Source organism: Tachyglossus aculeatus, chromosome 2 (genome assembly GCF_015852505.1).
Source record: "Tachyglossus aculeatus isolate mTacAcu1 chromosome 2, mTacAcu1.pri, whole genome shotgun sequence".
Classification (NCBI taxonomy): domain Eukaryota; kingdom Metazoa; phylum Chordata; class Mammalia; order Monotremata; family Tachyglossidae; genus Tachyglossus; species Tachyglossus aculeatus.
The window spans coordinates 25,612,762-25,638,297 of record NC_052067.1 but is presented as its reverse complement, the minus strand read 5'-3'; the positions used below and the strand labels follow the sequence as shown (position 1 = coordinate 25,638,297).

The 25,536-nt window shown below is 41.7% G+C and overlaps 1 protein-coding gene across 1 annotated transcript in view; it reads left to right on the top strand.

Annotated features, from left to right (window-relative positions):
* The window catches only part of CMC1 (C-X9-C motif containing 1), a 74,532-nt gene that overhangs the window by 7,605 nt on the left and 41,391 nt on the right, over nt 1–25,536 (top strand). Inside the window, exon 2 of the mRNA XM_038769543.1 lies at nt 20,422–20,514. Coding sequence (XP_038625471.1) covers nt 20,422–20,514 — 93 coding nt within the window. The remainder of the gene's footprint in view (nt 1–20,421; nt 20,515–25,536) is intronic.

The following is a 25,536-nucleotide window of genomic DNA, read 5'->3' as shown; positions in this document are numbered from 1 at the left end:
AATCATTTTTGTTGAGCGCTTACTGTGTGCAGAGCACCATACTAAGCGCTTGGGAGACTACAGTGTAACAACAAACAGACACATCCCGCCCACAATGAGCTCACTAATTCAAGACCCACAGTCCTCACCCTACTGACTTCTATTTTCCCCACAGTGGTAGCAATCAGTCAGTAGTGTTTTTGGAGCACCTTTTGAGTGTAGAGCACTGTTTGAAATTTTTAGAAGAGTTCAGTACAACAGAGTTGGTAGACATGAGCCCCGCCCTAGTTGCGGAGATTGTAAAAATTCATTTGGAAGAAGGGAAAGGGTTTAGGTACGTGAGTAAGTATTTAGGAGGTTAAGATTAGGTGATTTGGGGGCATGGAAGTGCCGAAGTAGCAGTTATGGGGAAATAAACCGGGGAGATTAGAAATTCCTCAGTAAAGGCCTCTTGGAGATGTAAATTTAGAAGCGGTTTGAAGATGGGGAGAGCTAAGGGCTGTCAGATATGGAAAGCGGGGTGTTCCTGGCAATTGTGAGGGCTGTGAGCAAAAAGTGAGGAGAAGCGAACAAAGCGTAACTGTGAGGAAATTAGACTTGCGATTGAGGATCTGTATTGTAGAAATCTTTAGCTACAGAATCTTGAATTCATCACCGAATGAGAGAATATTGAATTCCTTGATTATGCTGTTTGGTACCCCAGTGGGGCAACGTTTTAAGAGAATGTAGGCAGTATGGCCTATTTCTCTATCAAGTTAAAATATCAATTCTACTAATTAGGAAATAATCTTTTGGGTTAGAATAAAGATGAGTCCAAAATGCATCCCTTCCGGTGCCAAGAAAAGCAGGAAAACTCTGACGGGTAATTTTCCAGAATGGAAAGCAAATTGGCAATTAAAACATTAAAAATGGTCTCCTTTGTAGGAGAAAAGCAAGTAATGTGATTCCTTGAAGTTGAGAGAAGGCATCTAGGAAGACCAGACACTAAAAAGGAATTGCTGGCCCCATGAGCATTACTTGTAAACTGTGTAAGCAATTAAAAGCCATTGATTACTTAAGGAGTCGTGTATAATTATGTAAAAGGACATATGAAACGAGAGCTAAATAGATTACAGTGCAAGGTTTTTTTTTTAACTGCCGCCGTGTTGTCCACATGTGAAATTTGCAAATCTTTTTGTAAATATCAACTCTTGGATCGGTTTCAGATCGGAACGCACCTTCGTCATAGAAAGTACATTGTTTTGGCAAGATCCTTTCATTATGTGAGGTGTGACTAGCTAATAAGGAAAGCAGTGAAGTTGTTCATATTAAAAAAAAATGCTCATTTTGCAAAAGTGCTCTTCTGTCATATTTAACAAGGCCTGTTCCCTGGCACTTGTAGGGCATATTTTGTAGCTGCTTGCTGGCAACTGACGCCAACCTGAGTGGAATGGAGGGAAAACAAAAATGCCAAGCTGGGGTGCTTGCATTTTTCAGATGCCCTCCTGAATTCATTTGCTCACCTATAGTCACAAAAGATCTCTCAGCTTAACATCTGGTCCTTATTTAAAATGAGTAATGTCGAAATGTGGCACTACTGTCGCACACTCAGTGCAGATTTGCTCAGCCAATGATAGAATAGTACGTTGCTGACTTCTCGTAGCATTATCAAATTGGGAATTCTTAAAAGGTCCAGTGTTTTACCTTTGCGATGTGCAGTTTGAGATGCTTCAAGTTTTTTTTTAAATCGGCACTTATTTGGTTTGTAGACAAACCTCATCAATTTTAAATCAGTAGAGAAGTGTGCTTAATTTATTTTAGCCCTATTTGGTTTGTCCAATTTTTCCTCAAATTGGATTGGAGCAGCTTCCTTACTTTGATCTTCAGTATGATTGCATTTGACATATGCTTATTGCCATTTTTCCCCTTTATGGTAAATGTGACTAGAGTCATTCAGTCGTATTTATTGAGCGCTTACTGTGTGCAGAGCACTGTACTAAGTGCTTTGGTGAGCCTTGTGTCTTTGTGGTAAAATGTGACTGGTGATCATGGCAAATTCTTGTCATTTGCTCCCTTAGCGAGGCCTTAAAGCTGTAAATAGCAAACCTTTACTTCCGACATTTTTTTTAAAAAAAGAAGCAACCCTTCAAAGAACAGAAACCCAAAATCTGTAAAAGAACTAACTATGAAAGGGTGGTTCTGTTAAAAGCCATTTGGGGCTTAATTTACACTCTGGGCATGTTGCTCTCCATATACTACAAAACAGTTTTGTTTTATGTGCTTTTCCTCCCTGTTATAGTTTATGTCTTGGCATAAAACAGCCGCTGTTTTCGTCTGTCCGTTTTTCATCGGGGAGTGGTGGGCAATAAGAAGAACAGTAACAGTGACAAAGGAGAATGAATCTCCAGGTTATCGTAATAAGTGTCTGGGCACGATATTTGATTTGGTAACCTGGTTAGGAGCAGAAGAGCCATCAGGTTAGAACAGTGCTTTGCGCATAGTAAGCGCTTAATAAATGCCATTATTGTTATTATTATCAGCCCTGCATTCATGGTCGTCCTAATGCGGACAGTTCTCTAGGGATGTGTGTTTTTACTAGACATTTTGGATAAAATGCTGGTGGGCAGTTAGGACATGTTCTTTCGACAAAACATGCCTTATAGAATGCAGTGCTTTGTCAAAGGATCAATTGGTAGTAATCGAGTGCCTGTTATCATCATCATCATCTCAGTCAGTGGTATTTATTGAGTGGTTTCGGTGTGCAGAGCACTGTAGTAAACCTTGGGCTTTGGGAGAGTTGAACAGAGTTGGTAAGCCCGTCTGCCTACAGTGAGCTTTCAGTCCAGGGGGTGACGGGGGAGACACATGTTAATATAAGTAAATAATAATAATGATGGCATTTGTTAAGCGCTTACTATGTGCAAAGCACTGTTCTAAGCGCTGGGGGGGATACAAGGTGATCAGGTTGCCCCACGGGGGGCTCACAGTCAATCCTCATTTTACAGATGAGGTAACTGAGGCTCAGAGAAGTGAAGTGACTTGCCCAAGGTCACACAGCAGACGTGTCACCTTGTATCCCCTCCAGCGCTTAGAACAGTGCTTTGCACATAGTAAGCGCTTAACAAATGCTATCATTATTGTTATTATTATTATGTGGTGGAGCCGGAATTAGAACCCATGACCTCTGACTCCCAAGGCCATGCTCTTTCCACCGAGCCCTGCTGCTTCTCTAAATTATAGATTTGTGCTGCAGGGTTCAGGGTGGGGTGAATACCAAGTGCCCAGAGGGCCCACATCTAGGTTCGTAGATGAAGCAGAAGGGAAAGGGAGTTGGGGGAAAAGAGGGTTAATCGAGGAAGGCCTCTTGGAGGAAACATGACCTTGATAAGGTTTTGAAGGTAGGGAGAGTGGTGGTCTGGTGTATGTGGAGGGGAAGGGAGTTCCAGACCAGAGGGGAGGATATGGCAAAGGGGTCGGCGACGAGATAGACGAAATCGAGGCCCAGTGAGCAAGCTGGGGCTAGAGAAGTGAAGCGTGTGGACAAGGCTGTAGTAGGAGACCAATGGAGTAAGGTAGGATGGGGCGAGATGATTGAGCGCTAGAAAGCCGACGGTAAGGAGTTTCTCTGTGATGCGGGAGTAGATGGGCAATCGGTGGTGGTTCATGAGGGGTGGGAAAACACGGACTGAAACTTTAATTTAATTTAATTTTTTTTTTAAGAAAAATGATCCGGATAGCAGAGTGAAGTAAGGACTGGAATGGGGAGAGGCAGATGCAGTAGTTTAAAGCGGGATAGGATAGGATTCTGTGTATTTTATTTTGTTAATATGTTTTGTTTTGTTCTCGGTCTCCCCCTTCTAGACTGTGAGCCCACTGTTGGGTAGGAACCGTCTCTATATGTTGCCAACTTGTACTTCCCAAGCGCTTAGTACAGTGCTCTGCACACAGTAAGCGCTCAATAAATGCAGTTGATTGATTGATTGATAAGTGCTGAGATCAGCATAGTAGCAGTTTGAATGGAGAGGAAAGAGCACCTTTTAGTGATGTGAAGGTAGAATTCACAGGATTTGCCATCAGACCAAATGCGTGGTTTGTAAGAGCGTGCTAAGTCAAGGACAATGCCACCGTTACGGGCTTATGAGATAAAGAGGATAGTGGTGTTCTCTACAGGGATGGGAAAGACAGAGGAGCAGAGGAGCTGCTGGGGAAGCAGCGTGGCTCAGTAGAAAGAGCCCGGGCTTTGGAGTCAGAGGTCGTGGGTTCAAATCCCGGCTCCGCCACTTGTCAGCTGTGTGATGTTGGGCAAGTCATTTCACTTCTCTGGGCCTCAGTTCCCTCATCTGGAAAATGGGGATGAAGACTGTGAGCCCCTCGTGGGACAACCTGATTACCTTGTATCTACCCCAGCACTTAGAACAGTGCTTTGCACATAGTAAGTGCTTAACAAATACCAACATTATTTATTATTATTAGAGGAGGATAGGGTTTGGCTGGGAAGTTGAAGAGTTGGGTTTGAACATGTTTAGTTTGAGGTGCCCGCTGCACTTTGCGCTTGGGAGAGTACAAGAGAGTTAGTAGACATGATCCCTACCTTCAAGGAACTTAAAATCTAGCAAGGGAGACAGGCACCAACGTAATTTACAGACAGAAGAAGGGAAAGAAGGCACACACCATGTCAGTCAGCCTGAGTATTTTAATGAAAGGTTTCTTCATGGGGTTTTGTCAAGAAAGTAACTTGCTGTTAGGGAACTGACCATCTATGAACCTTTTTATTGTCAGTTGTTAGGCAATCCTGGAAATGCAACTTTTAAGAAAATTTTCATTTATTATCAGCCCCTAGCCCACTTTTCCTGTGTTGAATTTCTACCATTTCGTATTTGATTACAGCCCAAGCCTCTAAATGTAAAAAGCGTTTCTGCTCGGCTCGCCTCACACCAGAGCACGAGAGGGCAGACACAGTCTGGGCCCTGCATCTCTCTAACCTTCCAGTGATTCCAGCCGGTCACCCTTGTATCCAGCAAAAGGAAAAACCTTTTAAAAGAACATCACGGCTCTTAAAAACACCTGGACCAAGTTGGTTTGCAGGCGGTCACTTCCCCCTACCTTCCCAGCTTTATTAAAATCCCATCTCCTTTAAGAGGCTTGCCCCAATTAAACCTTCATTTCCTCTACTCCCTTCCCTTCCCCACACCCTTGTGCTTGGATTTTTACTCTTTATTCACCCCACCCTCATCCCCACAGTATTTATGTATATATATTTGTATATACTTCGGTATCTAATTTATTTATATGAATGTCTGTCTCCCCCTTAAACTGTAAGCTCCTTGTGGGCAAGGGACATGTCTACCCTTGTGCTCTCCCAAGTGCTTAGCATAGTGCTCTGCACACAGTAAATGCTCCAATACCATTCACTGATTGATGAATATAAGTGGTGTAAATTAGCTTGTAATTGGCAAGACGTATTCTTTGTGCAATAAATTACCAAGCAGTTTTATTGATATTTTCTGTACAACCCTGAATATCACTACACTTGTGCTCTCCCAAGTGCTTAGCGTAGTGCTCTGCACACAGTAAATGCTCCAATACCATTCACTGATTGATGATGTGGTGCAAATTAGCTTGTAATTGGCAAGACGTATTCTTCGTGCAATAAATTACCTAGCAGTTTTATTGATACTTTCTGTACAACTCTGAATATCACATTAAGCCCAATTAATTGCAGTCTAATGGAGACAGCAATCAATCAGTGGTATTTATTGAGCACTGACTATGTGCAGGGCACTGTACTAGGTGCCTGGGAAAATGCGACCAATATGAATTACCGATAGTATAGTAGGCAAGAGTTAGAACATAGATGTCAATGATTTTAAAAAGTCCAGAAGGCAGTTCAGTCAGTGATGAGTAAATTATGGACATATACTTGTGAATCTTGAAGTTTGTGATGGGATGGCATGTCCAGCAAAGGTGGGAGAAAGCCATGGAGCGCTTCTTGGGGGAGGTGACTTTTTAGAAGAGCTTTGAAGGTGGAAGATGTGGTTTGGGAGCTAGGTAAGAGGCAGAAAGCCGAAGGAGAGCCTTGAAATTGATATTTCAAAGCTCTCATTTAGGCTGGTTGTGGTCAGGTAACGTATCTGCCAACTCGGTAGTGTACACAGTAAGTGTGCAATAAATACAATTGATTCTGTTTCTTGTCTGGAAAAAAAAATCAGTGGTATTTATTGAGTGCTTACTGTGTGCAGAGCACTGTACTAAGTGCTGGGGAGAGTACAGCACAACAGGGTTGTTACATTCCCTTTCCACAGTGAGCTTACAACCTACAAGTGGAGAATGGGTAACCATTGAAGGTTTTGAGGAGGGGAGTGACAGGTTTCAGATTTCCTCTGTAGATGGTAAACTCACTCGGGTGTATAGTGACTGCCAAATTTTAGGATGAAGGTAATGCTTAATGAAAGCAAGTTCAAATTTTGTTCTTCCCCATAGGATAAAATGGTCGTGGCTACGTTGTTACATTAGATTGTGAGGCTCCTGATGTCCAGGGACTTGGTGATTTAGGGTTAGTTTTGGCCTTGCGGGTAGCAGAGCATCATTCCTTGTAATTGATTTCTTACCTCCTTCCCTTCCCCACAGCACCTGTATATATGTTTGTACATATTTATTACTCTATTTATTTATTTATTTTACCTGTATATATGTATATATGTTTGTACATATTTATTACTCTATTTATTTTACTTGTACATATCTATTCTATTTATTTTGTTTTGTTAATATGTTTTGTTTTGTTGTCTGTCTCCCCCTTCTAGACTGTGAGCCCACTGTTGGATCGGGACCGTCTCTATATATGTTGCCAACTTGTACTTCCCAAGCGCTTAGTACTGTGCTCTGCACACAGTAAGCGCTCAATAAATACGATTGATTGACTGATTGATTGATTTGACCGACTGACTTGTGGTGATTGGTCAATACTAGCATAGTGCGTTTCCAGTATTGACGATTTCCCCAAAGGAGGCCGTCTTAGATGAACATATCAGATGGTTATTTGAATCCCAAATTGTAACTGGTCTGGAGGCAAACTGGCTGTTCCGATCCGGGCCATTCCCAGGGACTGGGAAAATTGGCCTGGGCCCTCCTCTCCCCTCCCCTCCTCTTGCCAACTTATACTTCCCAAGCGCTTAGTACAGTGCTCTGCACACAGTAAGCGCTCAATAAATACGATTGATTGATTGATTGATTCCCCCACCTCTTCTCTTTCCCCCTCCCTTCCTACCCCCCAGTGAGTGGGGCACTGGGGAGCTGCAACCAAGCAGGGTGGCTCCCTGGCAAAATGGCACTTTACAGTCATCATCATCATCATCAATCGTATTGAGCGCTTACTATGTGCAGAGCACTGTACTAAGCGCTTGGGAAGTACAAATTGGCAACATATAGAGACAGTCCCTACCCAACAGTGGGCTCACAGTCTAAAAGGGGGAGACAGAGAACAAAACCAAACATACTAACAAAATAAAATAAATAGAATAGAATACTGAGCGCTTACCGTGGGCAGAACACTGTGCCGAAGCGCTTTTTTTAAAAAAAAATTAATGATTTGTCTGTAGCTATAATTCTGTTTATTCTGACGGTTTTGACACCTGTCTACATGTTTTGTTTTGTTGTCTGTTTTCCCCCTTCTAGACTGTGACTATATGTTTGTACATATTTACTACTCTATTTTACTTGTACATATTTATTCTATTTATTTTATTTTGTTCATTTGTTTTGTTGGCTGCCTCCCCCTTCTAGACCGTGAGCCCGCTGTTGGGTAGGGACCGTCTCTAGATGTTGCCAACTTGGACTTCCCAAGCGCTTAGTCCAGTGCTCTGCACACAGTCAGCGCTCAATAAATACGATTGAATGAATGAATCTTTGTTTCCTCCCAACCTCAGTCCTGTTCTCTGGGCTTCAGCGTACCCAGGGAGGGGGCCCCCTCGGAGGTGGAGTCCTCCAGGGGAGGAAGATTAATCAATCATATTTACTGAGCACTTACTGTGAGCACAGCACCGTACTAAGCGCTTGGGAGAGCGCTTTTAGACTTTTTAGACTGTGAGCCTTTTAGACTGTGAGCCCACTGTTGGGTAGGGACTGTCTCTATGTGTTGCCAATTTGTACTTCCCAAGCGCTTAGTACAGTGCTCTGCACATAGTAAGCGCCCAATAAATACGATCGATTGATTGATTGATTGATTGAGAGTACAGCACAATAGAGGTGGTAGACACGGTCCCCACCCACAGTGAGCACAAAGTCTAGAGGAAATACAGGGCAGAGAGGATGACAGATTGTAATTTTTAATGGGGCCTAGTTGAAAGAGCACAGCCTTGGTAGTCAGGAGGCCTGGTTTCTAATAATAAGAATAATGATGGCATTTATTAAGCGCTTACTATGTGCAAAGCACTGTTCTAAGCGCTGATCTCAGCTCTGCCGTGCTAGCCACTTAGTTTCTCTGTGCCTCATCATCTATCAAATGGGTATGAAATACCTGGTCTCCCTCCCCTTTTTAATGTGGGCTCTGGGTGGGCTGCTGTGGCTCATATAGTTGTTTTGTATCTGTCTCAGTGCTCAGCACATAGTGAGCAACAAATACCACCGTTACTTCGATTAAAATGGTATTTTTCGGGGGTTCTGGCATTGGTAAGAATGAGAACTGAAGCAGCGTAGACATGTAAACTCAGGAAAGCTGTTTAAAGGGACTTTGCCCCTATTTTGTTCATTCATTCGGTCGTATATCTTGAGCACTTACTGTGTGCAGAGCACTGTGCTAAGCGCTTGGGAAGTACAAATCGCCACGTGAAGCAGCGTGGCTCAGTGGGAAAGAGCACGGGCTTTGGAGTCAGAGGTCATGGGTTCAAATCCCGGCTCCGCCACTTGTCAGCTGTGTGACTTTGGGCAAGTCACTTCACTTCTCTGGGCCTCAGTTCCCTCATCTGTAAAATGGGGATGAAGACTGTGAGCCCCACGTGGGACAACCTCATCACTGTGTATCCCCCCAGCGCTTAGAACAGTGCTTTGCACATAGTAAGCGCTTAATAAATGCCATCATCATCCTCAGATCGGCAACATATAGGGACGGTCCCGACCCACCGAAGGGCTCAAAGTCTAGAAGGGGGAGACAAACAACAAAACGAAACAAGTAGACAGGCGTCGATACCATCAGAATAAATAGAATTATAGTTATATACACATCATTAATAAAATCAATCGAGTAATAAATATGTGCAAATATACACGAGTGCTGCGGGGAGGGGAAGGGGGTAGGGCAGAAGGAGGAAGGGGGAAAAGACGTAAATTCACTAGGAGACAACTGGATGTGAACCGGGGACCTTTTGATCCGCAGTCAAATGCTCAACCCCTGAACTACGGCCCCGGGACCTAACTAGATAGTTAGCCTAACTAACTAACTGGACTCTAGTAACTAAAGTCACTAGACTAGTCATAGCTCTAGTGACTAACGGGGGCATAATTCTAGTGACTCTCTTTGACCTTTGAATCCAGCTTCTTGATAGTTTCTAATCTAAATTCTGAACCAAGAAATTCAATCTTATTTACACCACGTTCCTTTCCAGTTGCAAAGGTGATCTTCTCAAGAGATTGTCCTGTTCTTGCCTTCTGCCTGATTTTTTTATGAGTTTTTTTTTCGTGTAGATAACGCAAATCTGTTTTGAATTGTGGAGACGAAAGACAATTCTGAAGTTGATATTGACAATGCGTTGCATAAGAACTTCCTGCTTCAGTGAGCTTTAAGATTTATTGTCCTTTTCTAGCATCATCTTGGTTAGCAAAACAGTGTGGGTAGAAGAGGAGTTTTCACACCTTTTGCAATCTGCAGAATCTGAGGTCCAAGAAAAAGGTGCTATTTTGGAAATGGGCAATGTCATCACCACATTTTGTGGTTTAAATACAATAACTGTTGACACAGTAAAGTTTCAATAGGATGTCATTTTTAGAGTCATCAGGTTAAAGGAATTGGGCCACCAATTTGGTTGAAAAAGGCGCCCATCTACTCCGAGGACATTATTTTTGATTAGAATTCTGGTTTTGGAAGGAATCTTTAGCATCATCTAGACTGTGAGCCCGTTGTTGGGTAGGGACCGTCTCTGTATGTTGCCAACTTGTACTTCCCAGGCGCTTAGTACAGTGCTCTGCACACAGTAAATGCTCAGTAAATACGATTGAATGAATGAATGAATCATCTTGTTCGGTCTTCTGACTCTAGTCAGGTGAAGGACTAAATCCAGAACACGTGGTTGCCTGATTTAAAAAAAAATTTTTTTTTTGTGGGGAGGAATTATTTTCAAGAGTCAGTGAGTCCACAGCCCTAGACCCTCAAAGGTCAGAATCCTAGGATCCAGAAGTCAGGGGACCTGGGTTCTAATCCCAGCTCCACTGCTTATGTGCCGTGTGACTTTGGACAAGCCACTTACCTTCCCTTTGCCTCAGTTTCTTCATTTTTAAAAAATGGCGATAAGATACCTGTTCTCCCCCACCTTATATGCATATTTTTGTACTCTACTACCTTCATCTGGCCGCAGTTTACTGTAGTGACCATCTCCCCTGCAAGTTTGTAAGCTTCCTGAGGGCAGGGATCGTGTCTACAAAGTCTAATGTAGTTTTCCAAGTGCTTAATAGAGTGCCCTGCACACTGTAGGCGTGTTCACTCTTCAGGAGTGGATGGGTAGGACCATGCGGATTTAATGTGGGGTTCAGTGCGGGATGGAGAAACAGTATGGCCTAGTGGAAAGAGGATGGGCCTGACCGTCAGAGGTCCTGGGTTCTCACCCCAGCTCTTCCACTTGTCTGCTGTGTGACCTTGGGCAAGTCACTTCACTTCTCTGTGTCACAGTTACTTCACCTGTAAAATGGGGATTAAGACCGCGAGCCCCGTAGGAGACATGGACGGCGTCCAACCTGACGCAGTAACTGAAGTATCTGCATTTGGACCGTAGCTCTGGCTCATCTGCTGGAATTGATGCCCTTTTTAAAATGTCCTTTTCCCAGTGACTCCAGGGTTCGTGTGGCTGCTGTCCGGCTCCTCTCTTCCTCTCCCCGCTAGAATAGAAGCGCCCCGCGAGCCTCTTGTGAATTTGAGCCGTGCCCCTCTCTCTTCCCCCTCTCGACTGTAAGTTTGTGATGGGCAGGGAACAGGTCTACCAACTCTGTTGTCCTGTTCTCTCCCAAGCGCTTAGTACAGTGTTCTGCACACAGTGAGCTCTCAATAAATAAGATTGATTCTCTCATACTGCTTCCCTGTTCTGGAGCAGTATCGCTAATGTCTGATTGCCACTTTTTCGAGCGAAGAAAAGTGAATGAGTTCCAGAAAGAAAGAGAGAGGCTCAGTCCTTTTCCTAGATAGCAAATGGTTAAAATGTATTCACTCAATCGTATTTATTGAGTGCAGCCAATCAATCATATTTATTGAGCGCTTACTGTGTGCAGAGCACTGTACTAAACGTTTGGGAAGTACAAGTTGGCAACATATAGAGACAGTCCCTACCCAACAGTGGGCTCACATTCTAGAAGCCAATAATATAAACTGCAGCCAAATGAGGATAGTAGAGTATAAAAATACGTATATAAGGTGGGGGAGAACGGGTATCTTATCCCCATTTTTTAAAAAATGCAAAATACAGTATGATGACAGACACATTCCCTGCCCACAACGAGCCCACAGTCTAGAGGGTTAATACAGTGCTCTGCCCACAGTAATGCAAAGGAAGTGTTTTAATTTCTTTAAAAAGGTTCATTGTTGCCCTGCTCTCTGATGTGTTTTCCAAACCGTGTAGCATACCTGGGTTGCCACTGTTACAGAGCCGTAGTGGGTTTTAGCAAATGTATTTGTGATCCCAGAATCCAGTACTGCCATATTGCAAGAACACATGAGCCCCAAAGCAAAATGTGAGCTAACAAAGTCAGCCAGTGAAAAAGGTGAAAATTGACTTCGAGGTGATGATAGAATGGTGAGAAGTTAGAGCTTTGGAAATTTTCCATGGTGTTGTCGTCCTTTTACTTTAACTTAATTTGATCTGATTGAATACATGGCAAGGAAATTGAAAAACCGGAACCTTTTTATGCAGAGATGTACATATCCATGCCTCCACACTATTGACGCTGAATCTTAAACTTATTGTTTTGTAAAGAAGCCATTGACTTCAAATTCTTGAACTGTTGCAGTTGGCTTTAAGATATTTGGACTAATTCGCTTTTGTGCTAATTAGTATTTTGTAAAAAAAAAAATCATATTGTGTGCAGACAATGAAAGTCAGGCTGGCAGTGATGATTGGAAACAACAGGAGTGACCACTTGTCTCATTTACCACCGCGTCTTCTTTAGCCCCTCTTTCTGTGAGACCATCCTCTGGTCAGCGATACTAATAATGATGGCATTTATTAAGCGCTTACTATGTGCAAAGCACTGTTCTAAGCACTGGGGAGGTTACAAAGTGATCAGGTTGTCCCACGGGGGGCTCACAGTCTTAATCCCCATTTTCCAGATGAGGTAACTGAGGCCCAGAGAAGTGAAGTGACTTGCCCAAAGTCACACAGCTGACAGTTGGTGGAGCCGGGATTTGAACCCATGACCTCTGACTCCAAAGCCCGCGCTCGTTCCATTGAGCCACGCTGCTTCTCCAATTACTCCAATTCTCCAATTATCAATTGCTAATGATAATACTGAAAATAGTTTATTTTATTGTTTGTTGAGCACTCTACTAAGATCCCCTTCTAGACTGGAAGCCCGGTGTGGGCAGGGATTGTCTCTCCTTATTGCTGGATTGGAATTTCCAAGCGCTTGGGACGGTGCTCTGCACACAGTAAGCGCTCAGTCAATACAGTTGAATGAATCTGCTTCTCAAACCGCGCTGGACCTTGTTTGTCCCCTCCAAAATAACCTGTTGAACCCCAACTCTTGTTCTGGGAAGAGAGTGGTTTGCAAATCGGAGCAGCATGGTGGAGTGGACAGACCTCGGGGCTGGGAGTTAGGAGAGCTGGATTCAAATCCCTGTTTGGCCACTGGTCCGGAGACCTCGGGCAAGCCTCTTCCCATCGTCATCATCAATCGTATTTATTGAGCGCTTACTATGTGCAGAGCACTGTACTAAGCGCTTGGGAAGTACAAATTGGCAACATATAGAGACAGTCCCTACCCAACAGTGGGCTCCCAGTCTAAAAGGGGAAGACAGAGAACAAAACCAAACATACTAACAAAATAAAATAAATAGAATAGATATGTACAAGTAAAATAAATAAATAAATAAATAGAGTAATAAATATGTACAAGCATATATACATATATACAGGTGCTGTGGGGAAGGGAAGGAGGTAAGAAGGGGGGATGGAGAGGGGGACGAGGGGGAGAGGAAGGAAGGGGCTCAGTCTGGGAAGGCCTACTGGAGGAGGTGAGCCCAGTCCTGGGCCTCAGTGTCCTCCTCGGTAAAATGGAGCTAAAGCACACCCGCCCTCCCTCCCTCTAAGACCGTGAGCCCCAAATGGCACGGCCCCCACCACTAGCGCAGAAACCAATTCCTTCACGCAGAGGTCTCAGCAACGAGGCACATCTGTCCTTCCCAAACAGGAGATGATGCCGCACTCAGTAAGTGCCACTGATGGATGGTTTGCCCTTCAAGGGACAGGAACTTCTGAGTAAAAATTCCTGTTCGACTCATCAAAGGGTCCCCAAATTTCCGTTCAGGAGGGTGGGACACTGACACTGTAAGTGCTTAACAAATGCCATTATTCTTATTTCTAGGTCACTTCTCAACTTGTACACAAAAGCATGTCTTTCTGTGCAAACTATGATTTCTCTCTGCATTTTATGATTCTGAAAGATGCTTTCATTCAGCTTCTGGATACAAAAGTAGCTTGGGGCTTGATTTCTTTCCAGGAGATAATGTTTATTTCTTAACTATCTTGGCCATTGAGAAGCAGCATGGTCTAAATCAATGGAAAATGGGTTTGGGAGTCAGAAAGACCTAGGTTCTAACCCCCGTTTTGACTTCTCGGTGCCTTAGTTCCCTCATTTGTAAAATGAGGATTGAGACTGTGAGTCCCATGTGGAACATGAACTGTGTCCAACTTTGTATCTACCCCAGCACTTCGTATGTACGTGTTGCCGACTTGTACTTCCCAAGCGCTTAGTCCAGTGCTCCGCACACAGTAAGCACTCAATAAATACGATTGATTGATTGATTGGCATTCAGCCGAGTGCCTGCTATAAAAACGGCAGTGGACAACAAATGTGACCTATATTATACCTCCCACAACAGGCCTCTTATCTATCAGTCAGTCAGTCATATCTACATTTGTAAGCCCTTTCGCCTCATTCGAAAGACGCTCCAAGCGCCGTGGCCGGCCACGCTTCGGGAAACCTTGATTTAAATTTCCAGATTATACCAAATGCAGGAGTGACTATAATATCCCGCCAAATGGGAAAAAGTCGAAGGAAACTCCAGATCATTTTCAAAACATTATTAACTGCCGATAAGGTATTTCACAGACCCTGCAACTTCATCTCCCCCTTCTAGACTGTGAGCCCACTGTTGGGTAGGGACTGTCTCTATATGTTGCCAGCTTGTACTTCCCAAGCGCTTAGTACAGTGCTCTGCACACGGTAAGCGCTCAATAAATACAATTGATTGATTGATTTGTCGTCAAATAAGATTTTCAGGTAATGGTGTGTGGATTGCGTACCTTGAGGCATGGGAAACTGGTAGCCACTGGGCACAACCGGTCAGTTGACTGGAGAAAAGGCAGCAAGACGTCTTGTGAGGATAGAGGAGGGCAGCAGGCCAAAGCTGTAGGTAAAGACTTTCTTTCCTGCAGATGTGGAGAGGGAGGGACGGGGAGGAGGATGGAAGGGGCAGAGGAGTAATAATAATAATAATAATAATAATAATAATAATTATAATAGTATTTATTAAGCGCTTACTACGTTCAAGGCACTGTTCTAAGCGCTGGGGAGGTTACAAGGTGATCAGGTTGTCCCTCGTGCGGCTCACAGTCTTAATCCCCTTTTTACAGAAGAGGGAACTGAAGCCCAGAGAAGTGAAGTGACTTGCCCAAAGTCACACAGCTGACAATGGGCGGAGCGGGGATTTGAACCCATGACCTCTGACTCCAAAGCCCGGGCTCTTTCCTACTGAGCCACGCTGCTTCTCAGGAAAAGAGGTTGAGAAGCAACATGGCCTATGGATAGAGCCCGGGCCTGGGCATCGGAAGGACCTGAGTTCTAATCCCGGTTCTGCCCCTCGTCTGCGGTGTGACCTTGGGCAAGTCACGTCACTTCTCTGGGCCTCGGTTCCATCATCTGTAAAATGGGGATTGAGACTGTGAGCCCAATGGGGGACAGGGACCGGGTCCAACCTGATTACCCCAGTGCTCAGTACAGTGTCTGGCATATAGTAAGCGCTTAAATACCATAGTAATAATAATAATAATAATTTGGAATTCCCAAGGGTAATTCCTACCATCCCCCAACTGTAGGGACGAGTCAAACAAAAAAAGGCCCCAACAGTAGTATATATATGTATAATTTACTATATGTATGTATATATAAACTATATTTGCTATATATATATATATATATATATATATATAAACTGTATTTGCTATATATATAAACTATATTTGCTATGTATAAACTATATTTGCTATATATATAAAACTATACTTGCTATATATAAACTATATTAGCTATATATATAAACTTCATTTGCTATATATATAAACTATATTTACTATATATATAAACTTTATTTACTATATATTTATAAACTATATTTACTATATATAAACTATATTTACTATATATATAAACTATATTTACTATATATGAGTAAATATATAAATCTATTTACTATTTATATTTACTGTAAATATAAACTATATATATGAGAGACAAGGATTTTTTTCATTTCTGTTATCTCTAGCAATGCTCCTCTTCATTGTTTCTTTGCTTGAATAATTAAAAATCAACTGGATGCCAAATATGTGAACAATAGTTTATATATATATGTAAACTATATTTACTATATGTGAGTAAATATATAAATCTATTTACTGTAAATATAAATATATATATGAGAGAATGATTTTTTTCATTTCTATTATCTCTAACAATGCTCTTCTTCATTGTTCCTTTGCTTGAATAATTAAAAATCAACTGGATGCCAAATATATGAACAATAGTTTATATATATATAAACTATATTTACTATATGTGAGTAAATATATAAATATATTTACTATTTATATTTACTGTAAATATAAACTATATATATTTGAGAGAAGGATTTTTTTCATTTCTATTATCTCTAGCAGTGCTCTTCATTGTTTCTTTGCTTGAATAATCAAAAATCAACTGGATGCCAACTATGAACAATAGTTTATATATATAAACTATATTTACTATATATGAATAAATATATAAATGTATTTACTATTCATATTTACTGTAAATATAAACTATTTATATATATATGAGAAAGAAGGATTTTTTTCATTTCTATTATCCCTAGCAATGCTCTTCTTCATTGTTCTTTTGCTTGAATAATTAAAAATCAACTGGATGCCAAATATATGAACAATAGTTTATATATATAAACTATATTTACTATATATGAATAAATATATAAATGTATTTACTATTTATATTTACTGTAAATATAAACTATATTTATATATATGAAAGAGAAGGATTTTTTTCATTTCTATTATCCCTAGCAATGCTCTTCTTCATTGTTCCTTTGCTTGAATAATTAAAATCAACTGGATGCCAAATATATGAACAATAGAAAGTAAAATACGTATTTATCTGCTTGGATGTCATTCTCAGGAGTAGGGTTTTGTAAATTAAAGCAGGCGAGAGGTTAATGCAACTTTTTCAATCAATTTTTGTTATGGCGGATGAGGAAACTTCTCATTAAAATGGTAACGTAGAATAACAGTAAGGCTGTTAAATGGGGTCACTACAAATTCACTCTTGATAGAAAGCGGATTATTTTTATAACAGCATTTTCACCCTCTTGCTTACCGAGAGCACTCTCTCTTGCATACAGAGCCAAAAAATAAAGGTCGCAGATACCTGAGTGTAACAGAGGAATAATAATAATAATAATAATAATAATAATAATAATAATGATAATAATAATGGCATTTATTAAGCGCTTACTATGTGCAGGTATGAAAAGCAGCCTGTTCTAATGGAAAAAGCACAGTTTGGGAGGCAGAGAACTTGGGTTCTAATTGCAGCTCTTTGCTTTACCTTCAATTAACTGTAAGTTCATTATTGGCAGGGAGTGTGTCTGCCAACTGTATTATATTGTACTCTCCCAAGTAGTTACTACAGTGCTCTGCCCACGGTAGGTGCTCAGTAAAAATGATTGATTTCCTTGTGCCCAGTGTCCTTATCGGACGAATGGAGATTAAATATCTCTTATTTTGACCGTGAGCCCCATGTGTGGCAGGGACCATGACTGATCTGATTGCAATGAACAGTGCTTCGTGCAGTGCTTGGCACGTAGCAAGAAACACCACGCGTATTAAAAGAGAGATAAATGACCTCTTAATGAAAGGTGTCAGCGGTTGAGGGGGCGGGAAACAGGTTCTAATATTACATTTCTCAAGGATTTCCCATCCAGAGTCGGGCGAAATTGTGATACCAAGTGTCGGGCTGTGTCCAGTTTTCTTGGAACATCGCTTGAGGGTCAGGAATTGGGATCCCGATAGTTCCTCCAACTTTCATTTAAAAACAGAAATATCTGAAAAAGGAAAATCCCTTCTTGGGAAAAATGAGCTGTTTTTGCCTCTTTTACCTTGATGACGCTGCTAATAATAATAAAAAGATGATATATGTTAAGTGTTTATTAAGTGCCAAGCAAGGTAATAAGTACTGAGGTAGTTACAAGATAATCAAATTAGACACAGTTTATCAGGAGTAGTGATGTGGCGGGAGATATAGTAAGCATCACTGGCTTGCTATATTGTCCTGTGGATTTGGAGTGTAAACAGATGAAGAAAGCTCTGAGTAGCCAATGAATTTCATCTCAATTTTAATTTTACTTTGAAATTTTGAATTTCCTAGTAAATATATGAACCCGGATGTTTTAGTCTTAGTATTTTATGAAGTAAAAATATCGAAGAAGACGGAAATCTTTCTTAATTGAAAAATGTTAAGCCTTTAAGAACTGGAACATTCTTTTAAGGGAAATGAATGTAATGGTAAGAAAGTGTGAAAATGTACAGCCTTTTATCAATAATGAATTAGCTTTTAAATTTTATACTATTCTACAGATGGTAGGAAAGTTGCGAACTTTCTCTCCTGATGGAAATGTTTGCTTTAATTTCTCCAATATGAAGGCTGGGGTAGTAGTGCTGTCTATAATCAGTAGTGTATTGTTTTTTAAAGATGCTGCCCTGAAAAATGGCCACATATTTCTCTTGGCACAAGGAAAGCATCTGTTCCTTTTGCAGAAGGCCTTTAATTGAGCCCCCCCAAATGCTCAATTTTTATATTCTTTTTTGGCCAGTTTCGCCTTCCAGTGCAAAATTCAGTTAACTAATGAGCAAACGGTTTTACCTTTCTTGGCCCAGGCAGTCCCCAATCAATCGATCGTATTTATTGAGTGCTTACTGTGTGCAGAGCAGTATATTAAGCAGTTGGGAGAGGACCCCCTTCTCCCAGATTTCCTTTTTTTTAACCGCCTCGTTTTCTCTCACCTTGCCCTTCCCCTCCATCTCGATTTCCCGGTACCATCTCACATGGCACCTTCCCTTTCGTGACTGGTCGTGGGCAGAGATCAGATCTGCCAACTCTGTTGTACCGTACTCTGCCAAGCACTTAGTACAGTGTTCTGCAACCGGTTATTTATGGATCGATTGACTGGCACCCTGATTTCCTTTGGCTCCAGCCCCCATTGCTCAGTGTGACTTCCAGGTGGGAAATATGCCTTTCCCCGTGGAGCAGGAGAATTTTTTAAAGGTCACCCGGAAAACGATGATGACCTCACCATCCCCAGAGCTATCAGTAAAATGATCAAAGAGACACTCCTCAATGCCTGGATGGCCAAAGATTCCCAGGAGCTAATGGCGAACTGCTGCACTGACTTCATTTCTCATAACCTCCAGAACCAGAAAGATTTAAAATAAATTAGATGAGAAATCCACCTCACCAGCATAGGTCATAAGAGGGCCTGACAGTTTGGGCATTGGCGCCTTTATCGGGCAAGTGAAAAAGAAAACGAATTGCAAAACAATAGTCGAAAACATAACCTTCTCTGTGTTTCGCCATCCTGGCTAACATTAATTTGGCTCTAAAAGTTAGATTTGTCATATGCATGTTCTGGTCAAAAACATTTCCCTGCGATAACGCCTTTCGAAAAATACGCTCGTTCCATTTTCCTGAACGTAGAATTTGGGGTATTTGAAATGGCTTCAGGTGGATGAAAAATAGGAAGACAACTAGAGAATAAGTGGGAGATTGCTTGGTGATTGTGGTGTCGGCGACACAGGAATGGAGAGGAAATAGCTGAGGGAAGCCCCAGTAGGTTCTCTAGTTCGGACTTCACTGAAGAAAGTCAACCAAAAGCATTTTTTGAGCAACAGTTGTGTGCAGAGCACTGTACTAAGTGCTTGGGAGAAGGCCGTACAAACAGCAGTGATCTCTGCCCTCTAGGAGCATTTTATTTATTTATTTATATTATTATTATTTATTATTTATTATTATTTATTTTATTTTGTTAATATGTTTGGTTTTGTTCTCTGTCTCCCCTTTCTAGACTGTGAGCCCACTGTTGGGTAGGGACTGTCTCTATATGTTGCCAACTTGTACTTACCAAGCGCTTAGTACAGTGCTCTGCACACAGTAAGCGCTCAATAAATACGATTGATTGATTAGTAGCATCCAGTCTTGCTGGGGAGGTGGTCGCTTTCTCAGGCATCAGTCACTGCAGCCAGATAACAGGAGCTGAGAGAACTGGCCACCTCAATAATTGCCTTTGATTTTCGGTAATAGCATGAAGCTATAGGAACTGCTGGTCGGTCTCTAGTTAGGCATATCCAGGGCTGATTGCAATATTAATCTCAAAAAATAGTAATTTTTTGATTAGTCATTTGCATTTTGATAGGTACAGTAAGGATGAAATGAACAAAGAATGTGACATTGATGTAGAACTTCTTGTTCCTGAGAATTTTTTTGTTCCTTTTCATCATGTTTCTGATACAAGTACCCAGTATTGTTTATGGTTGTACAGAAAAGAATCATGTTTGTTTCATTTGGATAGTAGCTAAAAATAATCCCCTCTAGCTTATTCATTCTAAGTTTCTTTATCATTGTGCTGACTTAGTTGAGATTTGGTCTAGTATTATAAAGTGTTACATTATCCTGTGAATTGAAATATGACTTTTTCCTGACTAAAGAAATAACTTTGCTTTCTTGTAGAAGACCTTCATCTCAGACATGTAGAAAAAGATGTTCTAATTCCCAAAATTATGAGAGAAAAAGCCAAGGAGAGATGTTCTGATGAAGTTCAAGGTAAGACTGAAGTATTCATCTAAAACTCAAACGCATTCCTTTGTGATATCGACTGAATTTAATCCTTAGCCCCAAAGTCGCATAGCCAATGAATTAAGTTTTTTGAATTTTCACTGAGGTGCCAGTAGTCCATCTTCCAGAACTTCAGTGCAGCCGTCAGTTTATCAATGATTTTAAAATTCAATTCATAACTGAAACAATTTAAAAAATTCCCAGCTGCAGTCCAAGGGAAGAATTTTCAAATGTTTTCCTGATGAGCGTACATAAGTATATAGTACACAGCACTGTACTAAGCGTTTGGGAGAGTACAGTACAACGGAGTTGGTAGATGTGTACCCGGCCCACCAGGAGCTTACAGTCTAGAGGGGGTGGCAGGCATTAATATACGGAAACTACATAGGTTCTGTGGAGCTGAGGGTGGGATGATTATCAGGTGCTAGAACGGTACAGATCCAAGTGCTTTGGTGTCACAAAAGGGAGAGGGAATAGGAGAAATGAGGGCTTAGTTGGAGAAGGCTTCTTGGAGAAGCAGTAATTTTAATGAAGCTTTTGAGGTGAGAAGAGCTGTGGTCCGGCATATGAAGGGGCTTTTTCTGGGCCAGATGTAGGACACGGGCAAATCATTGGTGATGCAGAGGTGGCTGGGCAGCCACTGCAGGCTCTTGAGGAGTGGGGAAACGTGGACTGAATAGTGTTTTAGAAGAATGATCCAGGCATCAAAGTGAAGTATGGACTGGAGTGAGGAGAGACGGGAGGCTTATGCATTAATCAAAGCAGGGTTAGGATACTTACGTCCTTGCAGTAGCAGTCTGGATGGAGAGGAAGGGGCAGATTTTATCGATGCTGTGAAGGTAGAACCGACAGGACTTGGTGACTGATTGAATATGAATATAGTAAATAGAGGAAACATGAGTCCTCTTTACAATCATCACTTATGTTCTGTGCTTATCAGTAGAATCCTAAAATGTATTTGATTTAACTCTGCTTACTGGCCGTCTTCAAGTCATGTTGTCACCTTTCTGGCTGTGCTTCTTACCCAGGTCTGGGGCCCTCTCCTGTAACTGGTGCTCCCAGACTGGGCATTCTCTCTTTTCACATGGTGTTTGTTAATAATAATAATAATGATGATAATGATGTCATGCGCTTACTAAGTGCAAGGCACTGTACTAAGCATCTGGGTAGTTACAAGCAAATCAGGTTGGACACAGTCCCTGTCCCATGTGGGGCTTAGAGTCTCAATAGTACAGTGCTCTGCACAAAGTAAGTGCTCAATAAATGTGACTGAATTTTACAGATGAGGTAAGTGAAGTGACTTGCCCAGGGTCAGCCAGCGGACAAGTGGTGAAGCCGGGATTAGAACCCAAGACCTCCTTACTCCCAGGCCTGTGCTCTATCTACTGGGCCATGCTGCTTTTGAGGAGCTAGTTACTCAACATTAGATGTATTGGTGCTCCCGCCTGTGGTGAGTCGGGCCCCTGCCTTGCCTGGCGGGTCTGTGGACAAACTCTGAATTGGCTTCACCCTTTATCGAGTCTTTAATTATGGAGAATAACAGGCCACCCATCCTTTTATTCAGGATGCTGGTCTTGTTTCTGTTCATTGGTTTGTCAGAGAAAGTCTTCAATTTCTAAAGCGTTTCCCTCAAATCATTGACTCCTCTCCTGTTAAGCCTTACGTCTTTAAGGTCTTCCAAGTAGATAGCCTGATGCACTTAGTACAGTGCTCTGCACACAGTAAGTGCTCAATAAATACGATTGATTGAATGATGCAGAAATGCCCACTCATTGTTTATATGGGGAATTGAGTTCCCGGTTCCAATAGGGCTGCTTTAACGTGGCTGTAGAGCTCCTTACAGATGTCCTCATTCTCCAGGAGCTTAATGTGCGGTTGTCTTGGCAGCTGACATCATTTTGCACGGTTAGCGCGAGCTTTGTAATCGTCAAATTTAGAAGTAATAGTACTTAATGAGGGCCCACTGAATGTAGTGTGGTAGGAGCTTGGGAAATACAAATGCATGGGTGTATAGACCTGTGTGTACAAAATGAGCCCATAGTTATAAACCCACTTTCTTCTTGGAGGTCAGTGCTACAGAAGATTGAGGGAATGACTTGATTCCGTTTCCTGGCCAAGGGATGGAATTTGGGGGGAAGTCTTTTGTACCTCCAGGGTTGGAGAAAGAGATCTGAGCAACCTCTGTCCTCTCTGGGTTGGGGGAGGGCTTCTGGTTTTGGGCAGGGAACATGTCTAACAACCGTGTTACATTGTACTCTCCCAAGCACTTAGTACAGTGTTTTGCACACAGTAAGCACTCAAATATGATTGAGTGGTGTCCTCTTGAGCCCTGAATGGTGTGTGTGTGTGTGTGTGTATGTGTGTGCGTGCACTTTTGGGTTTAGGGGGATTGAATCTGGAGAGGATCCATCAGAATAAGATATTCATTCATCAGTCATGTTTATTGAGCACTTACTGTGTGTGGAGCACTGTACTCAGTGTTTGGGAAGTACAGTTCAGCAACCAATAGAGACAATCCCTACCCCACAACAGGCTCACAGTCTAGATGTCTAGAATATTAGAAAATAAGCTGTATGAATTAAACACTCAAATTGAGATGGCTTATTTGAGAAAAGAGGGCTGGTCCCCCCTCCATCTAAGACAGAATAAGAGGGATGAAGTTCATAGTGCAGCGGGAGAAATAGCGTAGGCAAGAGGAAAAAGTTCCTGGTTTTGTGCTAGGTAATCAAATTTACAGTTTACAGTTTTAAGAATAGGATCCATAGTGGGATCCATAGTGGTATCTTCCAGCCTTTTGATTCAGTCAATGAGTGGTATTTGAAAGGTCGTTGTTTGCAGACCACTGTACTAAGCGCTTGGGAGAGTACAGTATAATGGATTTGGTAGACACGGTCCCTTCCCCCGACAAGTGAAGGTGATTCTCTTGATGATGGCTTCCTGGATTAAGCCCTCTAAGGATTAACATCATCATCAATCGTATTTATTGAGCGCTTACTATGTGCAGAGCACTGTACTAAGCGCTTGATGTACTAAGCACGTGATGTTATCCATATGCTTTCACCTCACTAGGACCCAGCACTATGCAAATCCATGGTATTTATTGAGCGCTTACTGCGTGCAGAGCAAGATGGAGGGTTAGCCTGCTGGCTCTGATTGTTGAATGAGCTTTATTTTCTCATCATTAAGCTGTAGGTAGGATTTAGGAAACCAGAGATAATCTGGTTTAGAAAAAAGGTAGCTACTGTTAATCATTGTGTTAGTAAATTACTGTTTGAGGGGTGAATTGAGCGTGACTCTGAAACCACAGAAATTTGACCTGAATCAGGATCCAACTAAAGAAGTAAATGGTTTTATTTCATTTTTAAGTAACACCTGTGCTGCTCTATCCAGTAAGTAAACTTATGTTGCAAACTTGTACTTCCCAAGCGCCTAGTACAGTGCTCTGCAGACAGTAAGCGCTCAATAAATACGATTGAGTGAATGAATGAATGCAGTAAAAATGTTGATTTCAGAGGACAGTGGATAGAAGTGATGTTGACTTCTGGAGTATAAATTTAAGAATCTACGAATTCCTAGTCAATCAATCAATCAATCAATCATCTATCGTAATTATTGAGTGCTTACTGTGTGCAGAGCACTGTACTAAGCAATTGGGAAGTACAAGTTGGCAACATATAGAGACAGTCCCTTCCCAACAGTAGGCTCACAGTCTAGAAGGGGGAGACAGAGAACAAAACCAAACATATTAACAAAATAAATAGAATAGATATGTACAAGTAAAATAAATAAATAGAGTAATAAATATGTGCAAACATATATACATATATACAGGTGTATATATATTTATATATATATACATATATATACATGTGTGTGTATATATATATAGATATATATATATATATGTATACATATATACAGGTATATATATATAGTCCCAAGTCTTGCTTTAAAATGACGGAATCTCTAACCTTCCACAGCCACTTGTTTGATTCGTACACAAAGCTGTAAACAGATCATGTAGATCTTGAGAAAAGTATTATAATGGTTTGAACTACAGGGTGTAAAACGGCGGCAATGATGTATTTTAACCAGTTCTTTGGGGACGATTTTCTACAATTTTTTTTTCTTTGGGTCCCAAAGCAGTTCGCAAATGAATTTTCATCTACATCCAGCTTTCCAATTAAAAAAAAATTCTGATTAGAGGAATTTTTGTTTCTAGGGCTGCTCTGTGGTTAATTGTCATATGTTAAAATTTAACTAATCTCAGTTTTCTTTAAGTCAGTGATCTGCGAAAGTCCAGAGTGCCTAGTGTTACTCTCAGTCCCCTTTAAGCAGAATGTTTTTTAACACTGCAGGGCGTTCCTGTGTCCTTTTGGGCATAAGTACGTTGATCTGCCAATTTTTCCCCTTCCTTGTCATCTTTCCCGTCGTTCTTTCCCTCCATGAACAGCATCCCCGTGATTGTCACCGCCAGTTGAACAGTGTGTAATCTGGGAAAACTACCGCTAAATAAACTGCAGAAATGAACGTGAAACCCAACGAACTCTTCTTCTAGAGGTCGGCCAAGTGTTCCTGGCAAGGACCATTTCCTCATCCTTCCCTCCTTTTCCCAGTAGCCCGCTCCTCCTTGAGGGCCCAAATTGATACTTAGTGAAGATGATGGGCCGCAGCACAGGACTGCAGGCTTCCCTGGAGTAGAGCCTGGCCAGTGTCAACCGTGGTTTCAGTAATACGTGCTTGCTCAACAATGCTCTGTCACTGCAAACGGTAGTTGTCCCCGTGGGGGCCACCTGCTCCAGAGAGTGACCTTTGCACTTGACAGATCAAGACCCGCAAGAGAAGGGTGGATTGTACATCTGATCGACATGGTGGTGGTTTTCAGGCGAAAGACACAGGGAGGTAGCAGAGTGGCCCTTCTTGACCGCAAATGAAGTGGCGGTGTATTAACCCGCTCTCTTATCGGTCGTGTGGATAAGGGGAAGCGTGAAATACGTAGTAACATCAAGC